Below are 19,838 nucleotides of genomic sequence, written 5' to 3' on the forward strand. Positions count from 1 at the left end.
AAAAAAAAAACGTGTTCTGGGGGCTATAAAAGCAGCAGCTTTTCCCTTTCCGTCACAAGCAGAATCGTTGAAACAGGTAAGTGTTTCAGCAAGCTTGGTTTGAAATGATAACTTCTTGGTGCCTCATTGTTTTCCCTTGTAATCTTGCTTCTTGTTCTCTCCACACCAGGTTCTCCTTTTCTAGTCGCCATCTGTTTAAGTTAGAGGTGTCTGCGATGGCCGCCCTGCAGAAACCTGGGAGCTCTTCCCTTATGGGAACTCTGGCCGCTAGCTGCCTCCTTCTCATTGCCCTGTGGACGCAGGGAGGATTGGCTGTGCCCATCAGTTCACACTGCAGGCTTGATGGGTCCAACTTCCAGCAGCCCTACATCAACAATCGCACCTTCATGTTGGCTAAGGAGGTACTCATCTCAAACTCTCTCTCTCTCTTTCACATCTATCTACTTGGAACCTGAGAGTTCCAAAAATTTTCTCCAGGACACTACTAAAATCTTTAGGAACCCATCATCTATCCTCACTGGTAGACCAGAGATTATTTTCTATGTCTCTTTAGAGAATTTTTGGAGATTGGGCTTTACCAGAAGACCTTCCACTTTGGCCTTGAGGATATGTAGGTTGAGCTTTACTCCAAAAAATCCATTCATTAGCCCACCTGACTTTTGTTTTTCCCTTTACTCCTCTGTGCATTATTTTAAACTCATGCACACATCTGAATTCTTTCTTTAGTCTTCCTGGGGCTGCTCTGGGGAACGTGGATAGAATGAATGCATCTCTACTCACAGACTTTTCTCCTATCTCCCTGACGTCCAGGCACTTTGTCTTTTCTTCTCTTCCAGGCTAGTTTGGCAGATAACAACACAGATGTTCGTCTCATTGGGGAGAAACTGTTCTACGAAGTCAATGTAAGTCATAGTCATGATGAGCAAGGCAATGTGTCATCCATGGTTTTTTGGGTGGTGGTGATGATGGTTTGGATCTTCTGGATGCCCCCTACCATGACCCCTGCTGTTCCACTTTTGCCTGCAGATGGGAGAGCGCTGCTATCTGATGAAGCAGGTGCTGAACTTTACCCTTGAAGAAGTGCTGCTCCCCCAATCTGATAGGTTCCAGCCCTACATGCAGGAGGTGGTGCCCTTCCTGGCCAGGCTCAGCAACAAACTAAGCCAATGTGTGAGTTCTTCTCCTACCCTACCTCCACCCACTCCTAGCCCGCCTTCCCCCCCTTCTTCCCTTTAGAGCCCTTCCACGCCAACCCTCACTGCCCCTACCCAGGCTGGCAGCAAGAGATGCCTCAGCAACACCATTATAGGAGTGATTTGGAGTCAGAGTGTTTGTTTTTGCTTTAATTGAGTCACATTTTGAATTTATGGTGATGGGGGTATCTGAAAGACAAGAGCACAGAAGGCTCCTCTGTTCCTGGGAAAAAGCAACTTAAGTTATGTGAGAAGAGAAAGGTGTTGGGAGCTGTAGGAAAAAATGCCGAGATGTGGAAATGGTTCCTCTGTGTAGAGATGGAAGGGATGGGAAAGTGAAAGGGTAATGGAAAGATTTAACATTCGGTGCTGGGTGGGCAAACATGGTTGCCCTTTGGATGCTGCAAGAAGTGACCGAGTCAGAGGTGTATGACCTTGATGGCTCTGAATATTTACAATTTTGAAAAAAGATTGGGGTGGACTGGGTGGAGCGACGGGACTCAGTATTTATTAAGGAGGGCCTACTGTTCACCCAAGACATACTTTATGTCCGTTTCTTGTTCTGAGCGTGCATTTTTCGTGAGGGAGAGTTAGGGTTTTATTCTTCACAGAATTTGCATAAACCACTCCACTCTTTCCACACACTTAAACCTCAGTAGGATTTCCCAAAGGTGGAGAGAGGTCCCATGTAAGGGAAATGACTGGATTTGGGTGTCCAAGGGAATTCAAGAGCTGTGCAAATCTAGGTCACTGGTGAAATCTGGGTCATTGTGGGCAAAATTGCTAAGAACTTTAATTCCAGGTGCATTGTAACGCACCTCGGTTAGGGACACTCAAGTTCATAAAGCTAAAATAAGTGTTTTGGTTTTCATTTTGTAGCATGTTGACAGTGATGACCAGCATATCCAGAGAAATGTGCAAAACCTGAAGGACACAGTGAAAAAGGTACTACTAATAACTATTAATGCTAAATTATTAAAGAGGAGAGACACGTGTCACTTTCTTTTTCTTCCTTTTCTTTCTTTTTTCCCCCTATGGATAATTTTTTTACTTGATTCGCCTACCATTGGGTTGATCATTTAGGTGCATATACATAGATGTGTCTGTATATTTATAAATAAGCTTCCCAATTTTGCAAATCCTAGAATCCTAGAACCGGCTGGGAAATTAAGTCTTCTAATCTCATCACCCCATGTTCTGGGCATGGCCAGTAGCAAAGCCAGGGCTACTAGGCAGATCTCCTGAATACTCTATGCAACACTATTTCCAGCAGCAATTTGTGTTGGTTTTAGTTTTATTAATTCTTTAGGAAATTTGAGATTCCTACTAGCGTGTAATCTGAATAGGCACCTGTTCAAAAAACAGAAAAGCACCTGGGGGAAAATTTATTTGAGGTGATTTTTGAAGTCATTGATTTGATGGTTTAAGACTTGGAGAGAGAAGCCCAGAACAATCATAATAAAAGAGCTGGGCTTATGTAGGGGATGAATCTCTGGAATGACTCATGCTTATATTTAATCATCATTGTACAATACCCAACAGCTGTAGATTTTAATTTAAAAGCAAGAGTGAGCCACCCCTAATTTCTTTTATACAGTTTCAAATAGAATGAAATGTTAGTAATGGCTTTCATATAGCGAATGAAAGTCTGAACTGGGAATAATCTTTTCTTCCTCTCTCTTTCCCCCTTCCTTTCTGGTCTCCTCCTTCCCTCAACAAATTCCCAGTGAACATTTATCTTATGTAGGCTACTGTATATTCGAACAGTGAATGATACTGTCACGTGGCCTATTTGGGGAAAAGAACAATAGTAGAAAGCTGAGACTAGCAGTTGTGACTCATCCAAAAACCAGTGGAATGATTACTAGCAGCGAAAGTGATGCTTTTGCAGACAGGCACAGTTATACCTCAGAAGCACGAAAGCTCTAGCCGATGGAATTTTCACTAACAGGTGTAACCTAAATTTTCTTTTCCTTCCCACCTTGATGTTTCTTAAAAAAAGGATTTCTTCCTGATCATGATTTCACGAATGTGTCTGTTTCTTCCTTGGATAGTGGAAGGCTTTGTAGCCTTTCATTGTGAAGATCAATTCTCTTGTCATATATCGATTACCTCGATGTGGAGGGCTGGATATTAGCATGCCATTGCAAAGAAGTGCTTTGCACTTCTGGTCTGAAAAATTCCTGATGTCAGTTTACTTTGTTGGCTTTAGAAAAATGCAGGGTGGGAGAGAAACATCTGACAGTGATCCATGTGGGGAAACAAATTTTAAAGCATTTTTTTAAATGCATTTTTTAAAACAAATTTTAATCCATTTTGGGAGAATCAACTCTTGCAATGGGGTGCCACCTAGAAGAGCGGTTATGGTATTTTTGTTTTAACCCTGTAGCTCCAGAGAGCATAGGCAAGAGAGGAACATTACCCAGAGGAAGCTCAACGCCAGAGATAACTGTTCAACACTGGCTGAAATGGGAGGGCGGTCTTGGAGGTGTTATGTCCCTGCCACTGCAGGTACAAGCAGAGAGCAGGCTGTGGTAGAACGGATGATAGACAGTAGGGCAAGCTAACTTCAAACATTCTTTATAGTCTTGGCAGTCTTTGAGATATAAGAAATATCACTTGGCATTATGTCAAAGGAAGTATGGAAAGGTGGAATGATGGAAGACAAGAGGAAGAGAAAGGAGAACAAAGCAGAGAGGACAATGACGGCTTACGGGTTTCCTTGAAATACTCTAGAGCACATTTAATAGATTAGATGAATTTCAGAGGAGAATGCTTTGAACTTGAATCTGAGTTCTCTCTCTTACGGAGTTTGAAAGCCTCATTTACAGCCTACCCGGAAGGAGGAGGAGAGAAGTGGTGTTATAATGTGTATCTGACTTTCTACTAATTAAAGCAACTGGATGGGACTTATTTGGTATTTTCCCTACAGAAGTGAAAACCTGTTGTTGTTTTCCCCCTTTGTTAAGGAGGTGAGAACAGAAGAAGCTCACGTGTATTGGTAAATGTATAGTTTTGGTACAAAAGAGTGTGAGCTGAGCTGTTATAATTAGGTGGTCATAGACTGTAGTGAGGCTATGAGGGAGGGCAGAACATAGTGGGGGCATTCAGTCCTGCAGATGTCTGCACAGCTCCCATCCGCTTGCTCTGGTTAGGAAGTGGCTTTAAACAGCTTCATTAGTGTAGATACAACTGAGATTTGATGCCCGTTGGTGCCTTTAAAGTTCAGTTAACCATAATTTTAAGCTCTATGGCAAATCATGTTATATTCCGCTAAAAAGGGTATTCTTATTAGTCTTTTACAAAAGGCAAAAACTTGGTTTTTGTCTCCAGCAACCCAACCATCTTTTTCTAATTTGTTCCTCTTTAAAAAGTATGGTATGAATGCTCAAATACTCATGTGTTCTTATTTTTACAGCTTGGAGAGAGTGGAGAGATCAAAGTAATTGGAGAACTGGATTTGCTGTTTATGGCGCTGAGAAATGCCTGTAATTGAACAGAGCAAAGCTGGAAAATGGATGACTAACCCTTCTTGCCCCTTAGAAATAACAAGATCCCTTAAAGGTTTCTTTTACCAAAAGGAAAATGGGAAGCCAAACTTTTTAATCATGGGTGGATTCTAAGTAAACCGCTGCTTAGCTTAAAAAAGAGAACAATGTCACCTGTGTCCACAGGATCAGAAGGTAGACCTTCCATGCTTAATGAGAATTATTGATAAAATTTTATTGTGGTTGGTGTTTTATACCCAGAAACTTATTTTTTTTAAAACAATTGTCTACTCCCATAAAAAATATTACTTCCCATTCCTTTAGGGAAAAAAAAAGCCCTAAATAACTTCATTTCCAGAATCAATATTTATATTTATGAATTTATTTATTGTTGTAAGTACACATTTTATTTATGTCATTTTAATAATATAGATTTATTTATAGAAGTATTACATGATATTGCTACTTAAGTACAAAGCTAATATTTATGACAATAATTATGGAGCTATGTTTATTTGATCTCAATAAACACTTTGATATCCTAAATCTTGTGGCTTTGTGATTTGTTTCCCTTTAATATCATCATCATCATCATCATCATCATCATCATCATCATGTAAACATTCTCATTTGCTAAATGGGCCAAGAACCTCATATACTTTTTCTTGAATCTAAGCCAGTTCTGTAGCTGTTAGTATTATCTCTATTTTAAGGATGAGAAAATTGAATCAGAGACATGTTAAAAAAAACATTGGGTAACTTTAGTTGACCTGTATTGAGCTAGGTCTATGGGATTTCTGGGCTTTCTTTTATATTGCCTATGTAGATTTATTATGTTGATTCAGCATGTAATTCTGAAAGGAAAACAGTAAGACACAGAAAAGGATCCATTGGCATCATTACCAGTTTGTGGATAAAAGAATGGGGTGATGTTGCTCGCAGAGAAATACACATAGCCCCTGGTGCTATGGAGGAACTAGATTGAATCTATTAAGGAAGGCATTCTCCAGTTTTCCTGTAAGTCAGGAAACAAAGTAAAGGGGAAATGGACTAAGTTCGGGGACTCTCCCAAATTTGTGCAATGGTTCAAAAAACAGAAAAGAAGTAGAGCTAGTTGGATGAGCTCTATCTAGAAGAATGGACAAATGACACCAGCGTTGAGGAATATACAGTTCTTTCCACAGAAGGTGAAAGCCAGTGGTCAGGAGAGGTCAGTGTGTCAGTGGTTGACTGTTTACAGTATTTCCTCCTCTGAAAAGTCAAGAATCCCAGGTTTATTGTATAGGTCACTCACCAATCATTTGCCAAATTCTTGCAGGGTTAGGTCAAACCTGGTGGTGACTGGTGAGCACATATGTAAATTGTAAGTTCACTCACAGGTTAATTGAAGTTAATATTTTTGGGTGTGGGCTGCAAATACTAAGAGGTACCCCAGCTAAGCTTTTTAATACAATTATAGTTACTTCTGGGATAAGCTGGAGTTTTGGACTTTTTCCTCTCTCCTTCCAAATGAATCTCAGGGTAATAATTTGAGCAAAATTTGGGATTTTACGTATTTTTTTTGAGAGAGAGACAGAGAGAGAGAGAGAGAGACAGAGAGAGAGAGAGAGAATGAATGGGGGAAGAGCAGAGAGAGGGGGACAGAGGATCTGAAGTAGGCTTTGTGATGACGCAGAGAGCCTGATGTGGAGCTCAAACTCACGAGCCATGAGATCATGACCTGAGCCAAAGTTGGACACTTAACCGACTCAGCCACCCAAGAGCCCGTGATTTTACTTATTTTTGACCAATCTTCTAGGAATTAAACCATAAATGGAAGAATACCCTTAGAATTGGATTCATGAATGCTTCCATCTAGGGCAAGGAGTCTAAAATAAAGAGATTGAAAAAATTCTGAATGCTGAGGAACATAAAGCAGAAGGTACCAGGATCTTCTTCAGTTCTCAAGGGCGGTTCTGGCAAACTTTGCAGCTGCATGAGATAGTCCAAATTTCCCACAGGGAGTCTTGACATAATCCTTGGTACTTGCTGTAACAATTCTTTTGCATTTGGCTGGCACTATGAGCACTGCTCTTACTCTTGGCGTTGGCAGAGGCCATGGGTGTTTCCTCCCCCAGTAGCAGATGGCAACACCTGGGTGTTGGGGAGATTCATCTGTGAGGTTGTATGAGACACAAGCCCCCAGAGACACTAACCAGCATTCAGGACTGATGAGAAGCCACTAGAGAGTTTCAAGCGTGGGAAAAACTTGATATGACTCATAAAGATCGCTCTGGTATTGGATGGAGACTAAGTTTAACAGGGGTAAGACTAGAAACAATGCCAGCACAATAGTTTAGGGAAGAGGTAATGATTGCACTGGAGTGGATGAGAGTAGAGCCAGGGAAACTGGTGTGTGACCCTCTCTGTGACACTTAGTTTGGATTGCTTAGGAAATAAGGGCTCTGTGTAGGTCATATACATTAAGAGGAAAAGTGATCTGTTAGTTCTTTTTTCTGGCTTTTTATTTACACTATATTATTCGCTAGTATGTAGTTCTCCAGATAGGAATGGAAGTAAAGACAGACAGGTGATTTTGTTCTGAAAAGAGGTCAGGATTTTAAGATTTGAGCGAAGACACATATCAGATGAGAAGCAGTGATACCAAGGGTTGAAAGCCGAGGTCCTCTTGTCTCTGAGGCAACCACAGCTACAGTGACTTTATCTTTAAAATGTACTTTCAGGGGCGCCTGGGTGGCGCAGTCGGTTAAGCGTCCGACTTCAGCCAGGTCACGATCTCGCGGTCCGTGAGTTCGAGCCCCGCGTCAGGCTCTGGGCTGATGGCTCAGAGCCTGGAGCCTGTTTCCGATTCTGTGTCTCCCTCTCTCTCTGCCCCTCCCCCGTTCATGCTCTGTCTCTCTCTGTCCCAAAAATAAATAAACGTTGAAAAAAAAATTAAAAAAAAAATAAATAAATAAAATGTACTTTCAGTGAATGCTTATTGTTGATTCCAATTTTCCACTTTCTCTCCAGCTGCTTTTGGGGAGGGGTGATTTTCCCATATTCTCTCCTCTCCTCCCCCCCCCCCCCCGCTCCCCGCCACCATCTCCATCCTCTCTTTGCCCGCAAAAGCACCTCCCTGACTGCCTGGCTTCTCGCTCCCCAAGTTCACCCCTCCGCGCTGCGTACCTGCTGAATTCTGTGGTTCAGGTTGTGCAGATTGTTGTGTTAATCCTCCAATCAGTTTTCTAGGTGTGCAGGATGGTTTAGTGTTGGTCTGGCTGTATTTCATGGATGCAAGACACAAAAAACTTCCATGCTGTTCCGCCATCTTGGCTCCTCCCCAGGGAATGCTTATTGTTGAAATAATAGGTGGAGAAAACTGAGATGATGGATCCTTGTCAGTAAGAGAAAATCATACTGCCATTACACCACGACTGCTGGGTAGACTGTAACTGGACCAAAGGTATGGACTAGATTGTCTTGTCAATTCACTCAATAGTCTTGTCAATGGAAAACTACATCAACTGGAAAAGACAGGATCCTCAAGAACTTCATTTCCATGGCAATGAGGTTTTAAGTCACTTTACCAAGTGAAGGACCCCATCCAAGGGAGGTGCAGGCAGTGGGTAAAGGAAAAATGGAATGAGTGGTAGAAGAAGGAATTCACAATTATTAACGTAGGTCCTGTGAACAGCTATAAAAATAAGAACTATAGCAGATCTGTTTTCCATTTGTCCTTTTTTCCCCTTTTCCCTTTCCCCCACCTCTTATGTGAAGAATACGGTAGAAGTTATTCTAGTTTGCAAGTGGGAATATAACCACATTGATATTGTCCTGTAACTACACAGTGGTTGATGAGATTCTAAGGGTTTCCTGCGCTGGAGACCTACATTTTTCACCTCAGCAAATCCAAGAGTGGATGCTGAAGACAAAAGAGATGGGTTGTGCCAATCTGGCCATCCATATCCATCTTCTGTTCTCTTGCACTCTCTGCTCTGTGCTCACAGAGGCTGACGTATACGACATGCTTCATATATGTGGTTGTTCTCTGGCTTTCGATTGCATGTGGCAAGTGGGAGAAGTTAGCTGGAGATTGAAGAAGGGCGGAATACTTATTCCTCTGGGAATTCCTGCCAGATTTCTACGCAGGTTGGTTGTATACTTCTACCAAATGCCGTAGTTCCTTGCAGATAGCTCTCTTCCATGTTGCTTTCTTTCCTGGTTTTGGAAATTGCTCTCAACCCTGTTTCCCAATAGGCTTCCAGCTATTTTTAGCTTTAGGGCATTGCACTGCTTCTTACGGAGTTCCTTAAACTCTTTCTACACCTTAGAAAAATTAATCCCTTATGAAACTCTTCTCTATTACCCAGTTTGAATGCAACATGTTTTCTGCTGGGATTCTGATCTATATATTCCTTTTCTCTCTTCCATTCTCTCCCGAGTCACATAGCAGCAAGATGAAGTCTGTTAATTTAGGTATCATCCATGGACAATAAAGAAAGCCAGTTTTTGGCATATCTGAGTGGTCTGTAAATTTTGACCCTGCAACAAAGCAAAATCAGAAACAATAGTATTTTGAATTCTAAAATCAAAACACTTTCTCTAATTAAAAAAAAAAAAATCCTATTTATCCAACAGATTTCTCCATGGGGGAAGAGAGGCACTTGCGTCAACATGCAGGAACTAAAGAGCTCTCTCCTTCCCTCTGGGCCAGGAGTGCTCTTGTTCCTTTGGAGTCTTTCTCCTCTCCCCTGCTTTCATGCCAGACAAACAGGGGTATCTTTAAATCAGGCTACTACGCCAGCTAGGGGAAGGGAGAATTATTACACTTGAGTAATTTCCACGGCTCTCAACCTTGTGTTTTGGTTGTCTGTCCTGTGTGCGGCCCCTTCTCTCTCCTCTTTTGATCCAAGATATTCAGGGTGACCCTACATGCCTATTTTAGTCACAGTCTCTCCTTATTTCTATGGGGTTTAACTGTCTGGCTCATTCTCTGCATCCCATATCTTACTTTAGCGATGCGTGTGCAGGATAAGCTCAATACCATCAAGAAATCTATCTGTTGTGCCCTTACTAGCCTGTGCTGTTTCTCTTTGAAACCTGCATGCTGTGAGATGCTCTGCTGAGCTCTTGTTTCATCTATGACATTTTCCACTTGCGATTGCAGCAGATGCTATTTTTAGGCACAGTGATTGCCCAGGAACTTTATGATTCTTACATTGCTGTTTGACTCAATAACACCCTCAGACGTTTCAATTCAATTTAGTTCCGTAAGCAACTGTTGAGATCATAGGGTAGCAAGATCCTGGACTAGGGACTATGAAAATAGAAGGTTAGATATAATTTGGATGCTGTCCTCAGGGTGCTGACAGCCTCGTGAGGAAGACGAACAAATAACTGCTCAGGCACAAGTAAAGGCAAAATAGTAAATATTTTACGCTTTGGAGGCTACATATTATCTCTGTTGCATGTTTTTTCTTCACTTCCATCTTCCTCCTCCTCCTCTATTCTTTGAAAGTATAAAACCATTTCTTAGCTCCTGGGGTTTATAAAAACAGTCTGTGAGTCAGATTTGGGCTGTAATTTGACAACCCTTGGCTTAGATCATTCATAGTTCATTTTCCAGCATTAGGCACAAAAAAATTCGGCCAGCAAGATTAAAAGGGAATGGTTTCATGGGTAACTAATAAGATCTGCTCTGAGTGACAGGATGGCAAATGAATTCAGCATTGAGTATAAACCAGAGTCAACAAAAATTACACTTAAAATTAAATTTCCCTATCAACTACAAGTTGTTATAGCAAAACCATGAACTGTAATCATTACTATAATAATGTTTTATCTTGCTACCCATTGAAAAAAATAGACTTTATTTTGTTAGAGTTTAGGTTCAGAGCAAAATTGAGAGGAAGGTATAGAGATTTCAAATATAAGCATATATATCCCCCCCCCCGCCCGACATGCATCAACTTCCCCAATATTGACATCCCCAACAGAGTGATACATTTATCACAACGGATGATCTACTTTGTTGTTAGCTATTTTTGATAACAATGAATTTTTTTTTTTTTTTTACAATGGAAAGTAAATCTCTGTAAACACATCTTATGGGTCATCTCAGATTCTCTTGTTCTCTCTTGTTTTCAACTGCTACTGCAATGATCATTTCTGGCTCCTTCTGTCACTTTGAACTCAGAAAAAGTGCTGTGGGGCAGATTGTGGTGTCTGCTTCCCCTGAAGTGCTGAGGGGCCAGAGGCATGAGAAGTTAACTCTCTATTAGGCAAATCTTCAAGGGAGGATGCTGGCATATAATTTTCATCCTCTTCTTCCCTTCCTTTGGTCTGATCCCAGGCATAGTGTTTCTATACAGCCTGTTGGAGACACCCAACAGACTGGCCCTCTTCATAAAACACTGGCCAGCTTACTAGTGACCACCATGAAGGTGCTGGCCATCCTTGTTGGCCTCATTTTTCTCCCTTCATTTCACTGCTCCTAATAAAGGATCAGCACTCAAGCTTTGCTTCAAGCTCTATTTTCTGGGAAACCTGGGTTAACAAGATTCTTTTTTTTTTTTTTTTAATTTTTTTTTTTTTTTTAACGTTTATTTATTTTTGGGACAGAGAGAGACAGAGCATGAACGGGGGAGGGGCAGAGAGAGAGGGAGACACAGAATCCGAAACAGGCTCCAGGCTCTGAGCCATCAGCCCAGAGCCCGACGCGGGGCTCGAACTCACGGACCGCGAGATCGTGACCTGAGCTGAAGTCGGACGCTTAACCGACTGCGCCACCCAGGCGCCCCAACAAGATTCTTTACGAGAATCTAGGCATCATGATGTTATGGATTTTGGCTTATTCTGTTCACTGCCTACATGTTACCTGGCACATAACATGTGCTCAATATATATAAGGTACTTCTCTCTCTCTCTCTCTCTCTCTCTCTCTCTCATATGTAAGATCTGCTATGAGCAGCAGAATGGCATATACATGTATACATATACGTCATACATGCATATATGTGCCATATATAGTACGTGTGTGTGTGTGTGTGTGTGTGTGTGTGTGTGTATATATAATTCTTTCAAGACATGTTTTGAAAGAATGAATGCATTGATTCAGGGCGGAACCTCTGGAAGACACTAGCACAAAAACAAGTTTGTGGGAAGGATAGAGACCTCTTATTAGCTGATTCCTGCCTTCAGAGAGACCCAGGCCTGCAATACAAAAAGCACAGATGTGTTTAACTGCAGGCAAGTGAACAGCTGGTGTGTAGGGAGCGACAAGAAAAGATACAGAACAACAAGGAGTAGCTGGCATCACTCATCACAGAGCTGCATGAGAGGTTCCTGTCCAGCCCAGACGGGCAGCTGGTCTGATATCTTCTGTAGACTTCTGGTTTGGCCTGAAATGCAGAGGAGAGACAGGAAACAATACAGAAGGCAGGGGAGGGGATACCCACTGTGGGCTCTGCAGAGATCTTCTAGACAGCATTAGAAGATAAAGAGCTGCTTGTGGCTGCCCAACATAGCTCAGAAGTGGGTCAAGAAGAAACATTTAGAAAGGCCCTCCCAAAGCAGAGTTATTGTGCCAGCGCCCAAATCTCTTCCTCCCTCTTCCTTCGAACCCTGACTGCCCTTTGGTCTTTTCTCACCTCCCAGGGCACTCAGTGGTGATCACGTTGGGGCGTAGTATTTATTGAACACATACTCTGTGACAGTCACTGTTTAGAACAGGTGTAACAGCAGTGAGCAAGAAGACAAAAATCCCTGCTCTGATAAGAGCATAGATTTTTAGTGAAGGAGGTAGTAAACAAAATGCATAAATAAAATATGTCATATGTTAGAGAATGATAAGGGCTTTGAAAAAAATAAAACAAAAATGAAAAAGAGGAGGGGGGGGCGTGTGGTTAATTACTCTAATTTCCTGGGGCTGTGGTAACAAAGCACCACAGGCTGACTGGCTTAAATTACAGAAATTTAGGGGTGCCTGGTGGCTCGGTCGGTTGAGCGTCCAACTCTTGATTTCGGCTCAGGTCATGATGTCACAGTTCATGAGTTTGAGCCCCACATCGGGTTCTGTGCTTGACAGTGTGGAGCCTGCTTCGGATTCTCTGTCTCCTTTTCTCTCTGCCCTTACCCCACTCATGCTCTCTCTCTCTCTCTCTCTCAAAATAAATAAACATTAAAAACAAAACAAAATAAAGCAAACCAAAAAACCCCAGAAATTTATTTTCTCACAGTTCTAGAGGCTGGAAGCCTGACATCAAGGTGTCAGAAAGGCTAGTTTTTCTTGAGGCCTCCTCCTTGGCCTGCAGATGGCCACCTTTCCTCTGTGTATGTCTGTGTCCTAATCTCCCTCTTTTTATGGAGACACCAGTCATAGTGGATTAGGGCCTACCCAGAGGACTTCGTTTTAACTAATTACCTCTTTGAAGACCCTATCTCCAAATATGGTCACCCTCTAGGGGAGTGGGGATTAAGATTTCAACGTACGAATTTGGGGGGAACAACATTCAGCCCATAGCAGATATCCTGGGAAAGCCTTGCTGAGAAGGTGGTATTTGAACAAAGTCCTCAAAGATGTGAGAGAGCTGGCCATGCAGGTTTGTAGGCGGAAAGCATTGGCCCCGAGACGAATGTGTGCTTCGTGAGTTCCAAGAGCATCAGGGAAGTGTTGTGGCTAGAGCAGGAGAGCAAAGGGACAGCGGGAGGAGCTGAAGCCAGAAGTGGAAGGGGAACAGGCAAAATCAGGCAGGCCCTCAGGCCATGGAAAGGACTTTGGCTTTTACTCTGAATGTGAGAGCAAGTCCTGAAGGGGGACATCATGTTGCTGGTGGCCTGTAAGTTCAGGTTCAAATGCATTGCTCAGTCTGAGTAACTGTCTACTAGGTGTTTATGCTGATTGCCATAGGTCCCCAGGGCTGAAGAGAAGGACAGATGATTGATCCATTTTGATGGAAAAGGCACATCTATTTCTGTGACTCTCACAATCATGATTTCTAAATTCTGTCCCCAGTCTTGCTGTTATTACTGCAAACCTTATTTCTAATGCACTTAGAAAATGAGGTACAAAGGCTGTCTTGTGGTCATATGTGCTCTGACAAAACTTTGGAGGATGCTTGGATTTGTGCATCGTGTATCCTTTCTCTCTCTTCTGCTGGTCTGAGCGAAGGGGACAGCTGTGGAGATCAGTTTTCTGTTCTCCTTTGTGGTGGGTTAGTATAATCGGCTTCCGATTTTTTTAATTTTTGAAATCGTGGTTAGGGTGTCATATTTTCGGCAGGACTTATGGATGATGTGCCTTTCATTGCCAGAGAATGAATGGCCAATGTGTCTGGTACCAATGTGTCAAAGCCTACAGAGCTATGAAAAAATGGCTATACAAAAAGAGCTCTTGGGATGTATGATAATTTTTTAATAGTAGCTTTATTTTTACATTTCCCACCAGAAGATCTTGGAGTCATACATAAATCATGTTTACTTATAAACCCAGGCAAAATGGTCCAGCAGAAATGCCATTGGGTTTGTTTTCCAAAGACCCCCGGTCAAACCTAGGTTGGCCACTTCCTGGCTCCGTGCTTTCAAGGAAGTCATTTAACCTCTTTCCATCTCTGCTCTCCCACCTGCAAACTGCAAAAAAAACAAAACAAAAAAAAAAAAAACAACAAACACAAGTCCTCCTTTCCCTCTTACAGAACCTTGGGGAGACCGAGTAAAGGAGTACTTTGTGAAGTATAACGTTAGATACTTTTATAATGTATATGTAAGGGCTGTAAAATACCATAAATAATTGTTTTACTGTTCTTGAAGTGTTTTTCTTCTTTTTCCTTTTTCCTTAGGTCACCGTGCCATCTCTTATTTTCTGTAGTGTCCCTCACAACCTCAGATAGTCCCTATGTCCTGCTCTCCAGTGCGGTGGGAGGCCGCACGGGCGGTGGGAAGCACACGGGCTTTGGGGTCTTGTGAGCACGGATGGAATCCTCCGCCTTGTTGATCTAAGGGTCACCTGGGCATATGATTAAGCTTCCTTGGATTCTGTAAAATGGAGCGGTGCCAGACGCTCTGAAACTACCTAGCCTCCAGCGTAATGAGAAGCTCTCTCTCTATTTTCGGGTATGAAAGGGTTCTTCTCCCAACCAGCCCGTGGACTATTAAGTGCTCACATATGACAGTCAAGGCCTGTCTGAATTCCACCGATTCTCGGTTGCAGCAGAAAAACAAGTAGCCAGGTCATGATTTCACCTCTTAAAAAAGCATTCAAACAGATCTAAATATGTTTGAAAAGGTGGATGAGGTAGGAGTTTCTTCTTAAAAATGTTTTTCAAGAGCTACTAAAATGTTCACATAGGCAACGTAGTTAAAAAAAACAATTGTCTGGGGGTGCCTGGGTGGCTCAGTCGGTTGAGCGTCCGACTTCGGCTCAGGTCATGATCTCACAGCTTGTGAGTTCAAGCCCCGTGTCGGGCTCTGTGCTGACAGCTCAGAGCCTGGAGCCTGCTTCTGCTTCTGTGTCTCCCTCTCTCTCTGCCCCAACCCACTCGCATTCTGTCTCTGTCTCTCTCAAAAATAAATAAGCATAAAAAAATAAAAAATTAAAAAAAAAACCCAAAAATAAAAAACAATTGTCTTCTGGATTAAACAAGAAGGGAAGGGCCAGGCCCTCCCATAAAGCTCAGCAGAGCTATGCCACAGCCGTAGCTTCTTTTCTGCTGCACCAGTGGCCGGGCTCTCCTTACTTCTATCTCTCTCTCTCTCCCTTTTACCCCCTTTCCTTCTTTCTTTCCTCTCCTTCCCTCCCCTTCCTTTCCTTTCTTTTCCTTTCCTTCCTTCCTTTTTTTTTTACCCAGGTGAGATTCACATAATATAAAATTAACTACTTAAACATGAACAATCCGTCGGCATTTAGTACATTTGTAGTGTACTGAAACCCCACTTCCAACCAGTTCTGAAACATTTTCATCACTTGCAAAGGGAGGCCTGTACCCATTAAGCAGCTACTTCCCCGTTTCCCCTTCTCAGCCCTGGCGACCATGAAGCTGACCTCTGTCTCTATATTTTCCCATCTGGATGTGTCACAGAAGTGAAATCATTAATATGCGACCTTTTGCACTGAAAACAGCGTACTGTTTTCAAAGTTCTTCCGTGTTGTAGCATATGGGCATCAGCTCTACATTCCTTTTTATCACTAACATTCCACCGTATGGATGTATCACACTTGGTTTATCTGTTCATTTATTTCTGGGTATTTGGTTCCTGTTTCCTTTTTAAAGAACCTAAGTCAGACAATATAGCTCCTTTGTTCAAATATCCCACATGACCAAGGGTGGAAGCTGAGGTCCCACTGATAGCTTTAAAGGCTGTCACTTGGGGACGCCTGGGTGTCTCAGTTGGTTAAGCATGGAGCCTGCTTGGGGCTCTCTCTTTCCTTCTCTCTCTGCCCCTCCCTTGCTTGCATGCTCTCTCTCAAAGTAGATAAATAAACTTAAAAAAGAAATAAAGGCTGTGACTGTGTCCACATTTCCTCTTCTATCTCACATTTTTCTACCCTCCTCCCTTGCTCTAGGTTTGATCACACAGGCTTCCTAGGTGTATGGAACACACCGAGCGTGCACCTTCCCTAAGGACTTTGCATTGACTGTGCCTTTGGACTGAAGAGGTACCTCTGTGACTTGCTCATCGCGTTATTCTACTGTTGCTTAAATGTTCCATCGAACCTTCTGTGATCATCCTGTTTACAACCTATCCCCATCCAAGCACCAGCACCCCCCTTATTCTATTCCATTTTCTCCAAAGCTTCATTTTCCAACTGTACATAACTGGCTTGTAGCTTACATAAGTTATATCTATTATATTTACTTATTGTCTGTCCTCCCCATCCTCTACTATCACGAGGATGTTTTATGAAATCAATCATTTTCCGTTCTGTTTATTAGTGCATACTGAGCCCCAGGAAGCCTGGGAGATAACAAACGCCCAAAATACATTTGGTGAATGAATGAATGAATGATGCACGGGGAAGACATACAGAGTATAAGTCACCCAGCATAGAACCGGGAACACAGGCTAAGACGCTCAGAGGGTTTTCATGCACTTTTCCTCTTCATGCTGTTCCATGAATCCAGGTTCCAGATCCACTTTCTTCCCCCTTCAGACCGTTTAGAGCCCTCTTCATTCCTTCTCTAGCCTGTTCTCATCCATCCCTCTGATGACATAAACATAAGATAAACATGTTTCCTGGGTGGAATTGTCTGATAGAGAGGGACCTACCTTTTCTGAAAGGACAAAACCCAGATATCATTGTATTAAGTATATTTATCAATCTATGACTATTTCTTATCTCTATCTTCTGGCTCTATCCTGGAAAAAAAATATTGGGTTTCAGGGTTTTTTACAAATAGAATGACTAGTTTAAAGTAGATCCACCTACTTCTTATTTATAGCTATGTAGAGTTTAGGATTTCTGATCCTTAGGAATTATGCCAATCACTGAGGTCGTTAAACATCATATTTCAACAAATTTAAGATACCATATGATCAAAGCTGCACCATTATTTTATCACTAAGAAAGGAAATAAGTGCTTCTGATTAAGCTATGATGCAGTGCTTGCTTAACATTTAGCACTTGGTTGTTGCCTTGCAAGAAAATATGTAATTTTGGTCATTCTTCCAAAGACAAATACTTGCTTCTCTAATAGCAGATTTGCATCCCACTGCTGTTCTGTGCCTTTCTGTGAACACATTAACTTTCATTTCATTGCTGAATCATAGTGCAATCTTTCTAAAGATATTTGAACAGCAATTCAACTCAACACACGTACTAACAGCCATGCACACAGTCTGAAGTGGGTACATGACTGGCGACTGCACAGGGAAGGACAACTGTGTATGGGCTGACTTGGTGATGTAATTATAAGACGATGGATTATAAAACGGGTTGTGATTTCAGAGATATTAAGATGTGGGGGAAAGAAAAAAGCCAAACCACAAATGTGTCTTAGAGTCAACTAAATCGTTTAGCAATTAAGGAACCCGATTTAATTTTTATTAAATTAAATTAAATTAAATTAAATTAAAAAATTTTAATTTTAACTAAGGAAACCTTTAGCAATTAAGGGTGTTGTTTTTTTCCTCCTACAGAGGAGAGGTCTCGAAGTGAGCTGTGATTCTCTGCATGAAACCCATTTTGCTCATTAGATATGCTTGACCATCAGAGGGCGCTGCTAGCATTCTTTTGGGTGTGTGAGGGTGGAGCTGAATTTTAAGGAAAATGGCTGCCATACCGGCATTTGGGAATTGGGGTAGCCAGCTGTGCTTTGGGGCAGATCAGTTGTTTAAATGTTCTCCTGTACATTATGTAGGAGTAGCAGCCTTAAAATATCCACTTAATGGCCCCGGTCTGCTTTCTGGATGTGTGTGGGGGTGAATTGAATTCCTCATGCCTGCATACTCTTTGAAATATGGTCAGATCATTGTTCATCCTTTGCTTTCCTCACTTTCTTCAACCATTTCTCAACACTTTTGAAAGTTTGTGAGAGACTTAAACATTATTCAGAGTATTGCACATGCATTTTGCTGTGGTCTGAATGCTTGTGTCTTAGATTCATATGTTGAACTCTAGACCCCAAGTTGGTGGTATTAGGTGGGACCTTTGAGAGGTGGTTAGGTCATGAGGGCAGAGTCCTCATGAATGGGATTTGCGCCTTTATAAAAGAGGCTCCAGAGGGATCCCTTGCCCCTTCCACCATGTGAGGACACAGTGAGAGGCTGGCTGTTTGCAACCCAGAAGAGAGGCTTCACCAGACTGTGACCACGCGGACATGTTGATCTGGGACTTCCCGGCCTTCACGTCGGTGAGAAATTAATTTCTGTTGCTTATAAGCTATCTAGTCTGTGGTATTTTGGTATAGTACCTGGACAGATTAAGATACATTTATTATTTGAAAAATAATAATGTAATAGTTACCACTTGCAGGGTGCATCTGTAGCTGCCCTTGTGCTCAGCATTCTATTGATATTATCATATTTTTTGCTCATGACAGCCGTCTGAAGTAGGTACAATTATTGTCCCATTTTAATGACGACAAAAACTAAAGCTCAGAGAGGATTAGCAACTTCCGCATGGCTATACAACTAGTAGGGTAGTTGCATCTGAGTTTCAAAACCAAATCTCCTTGTAACCAATAGCCATTTTTATGTAGTTCTGTATAAGGAACTTATAAAAGTGACATAATAAAAATACATCCAAAATGAGAGAGACTTGTGTTTCAGCTGGTGCCCCAAGGACATCACATACTTATTCTAATGGCTCTTTTGTTACTTGGGGGCACTTTTGGAACCCCCTGTCGGAATTGTCTTTAGGACCTGGGTTTTGAGTCTCCTTTATCACTTGTCATCCTTTGGGGGCCAGATTGGACTTTTTTTTTTTTTTTTTTCAATGTTTATTTATTTTTGGGACAGAGAGAGACAGAGCATGAACAGGGGAGGGGCAGAGAGCGAGGGAGACACAGAATCGGAAACAGGCTCCAGGTTCTGAGCCATCAGCCCAGAACAGCCCAGAGCCTGATGCAGGGCTCGAACTCACAGACCGCGAGATCGTGACCTGGCTGAAGTCGGACGCTTAACCGACTGCGCCACCCAGGCGCCCCCAGATTGGACTGTTTGAAGGACCCTAATGAGGCTGATGTGCCAACTAAGATGTAGGATGACTATGGTCCACAGGGAGATACGGTTTTCAGACATAAGGAAATGGCCAGTTTTCTGGAGTTGGTTGTGAATCAAAGCGGAGGCATCCCTGGGATGTTATGATCTTCCTTGGGTCCTGATAGTTTCAGGGACATGAGACATTTATGTAAATGCAACCAGCAGGAGTTAAATTCGTCAGAACACATATTCATTTACCAATATTAGCGATTCGCGTTGCACTTAACGTTTTGTTGCCGCACACCAGGGACCCCCAAATTAGCTGCTCAAGGCAGTGTACAGCTCCTGGAAGGATTTTGTGTGGTCCTTTTAGTGCACCCACACGGTGTGTTTACAGGCTGTATAATTAGGCAGATTTTAGGTTTGGTGGCAATGTAAGCAATTTAGTTCCGACTGTCCCATATGCGTTTACCCAGGGTGTTTATGTTAATCCTACACCCTCTGAAAGCATTTGGGCTTTTGATCCCTGGTAGTTCAT

General features: G+C 42.2%; 1 protein-coding gene across 1 annotated transcript; it reads left to right on the forward strand.

The window, feature by feature from the left end:
- Positions 1-215: 215 nt before the first annotated feature.
- Positions 216-4,719, forward strand: IL22 (interleukin 22). The gene is given in 5 exon segments (XM_025926931.2): positions 216-401; positions 837-902; positions 1,027-1,170; positions 2,073-2,138; positions 4,612-4,719. Coding segments are annotated over 5 exon segments (570 nt in total).
- The last annotated feature ends 15,119 nt before the right edge of the window (positions 4,720-19,838 follow it).

Source organism: Puma concolor, chromosome B4, assembly GCF_028749965.1.
Source record: "Puma concolor isolate L17-30 chromosome B4, mPumCon1.1.hap2, whole genome shotgun sequence".
NCBI lineage: Eukaryota > Metazoa > Chordata > Mammalia > Carnivora > Felidae > Puma > Puma concolor.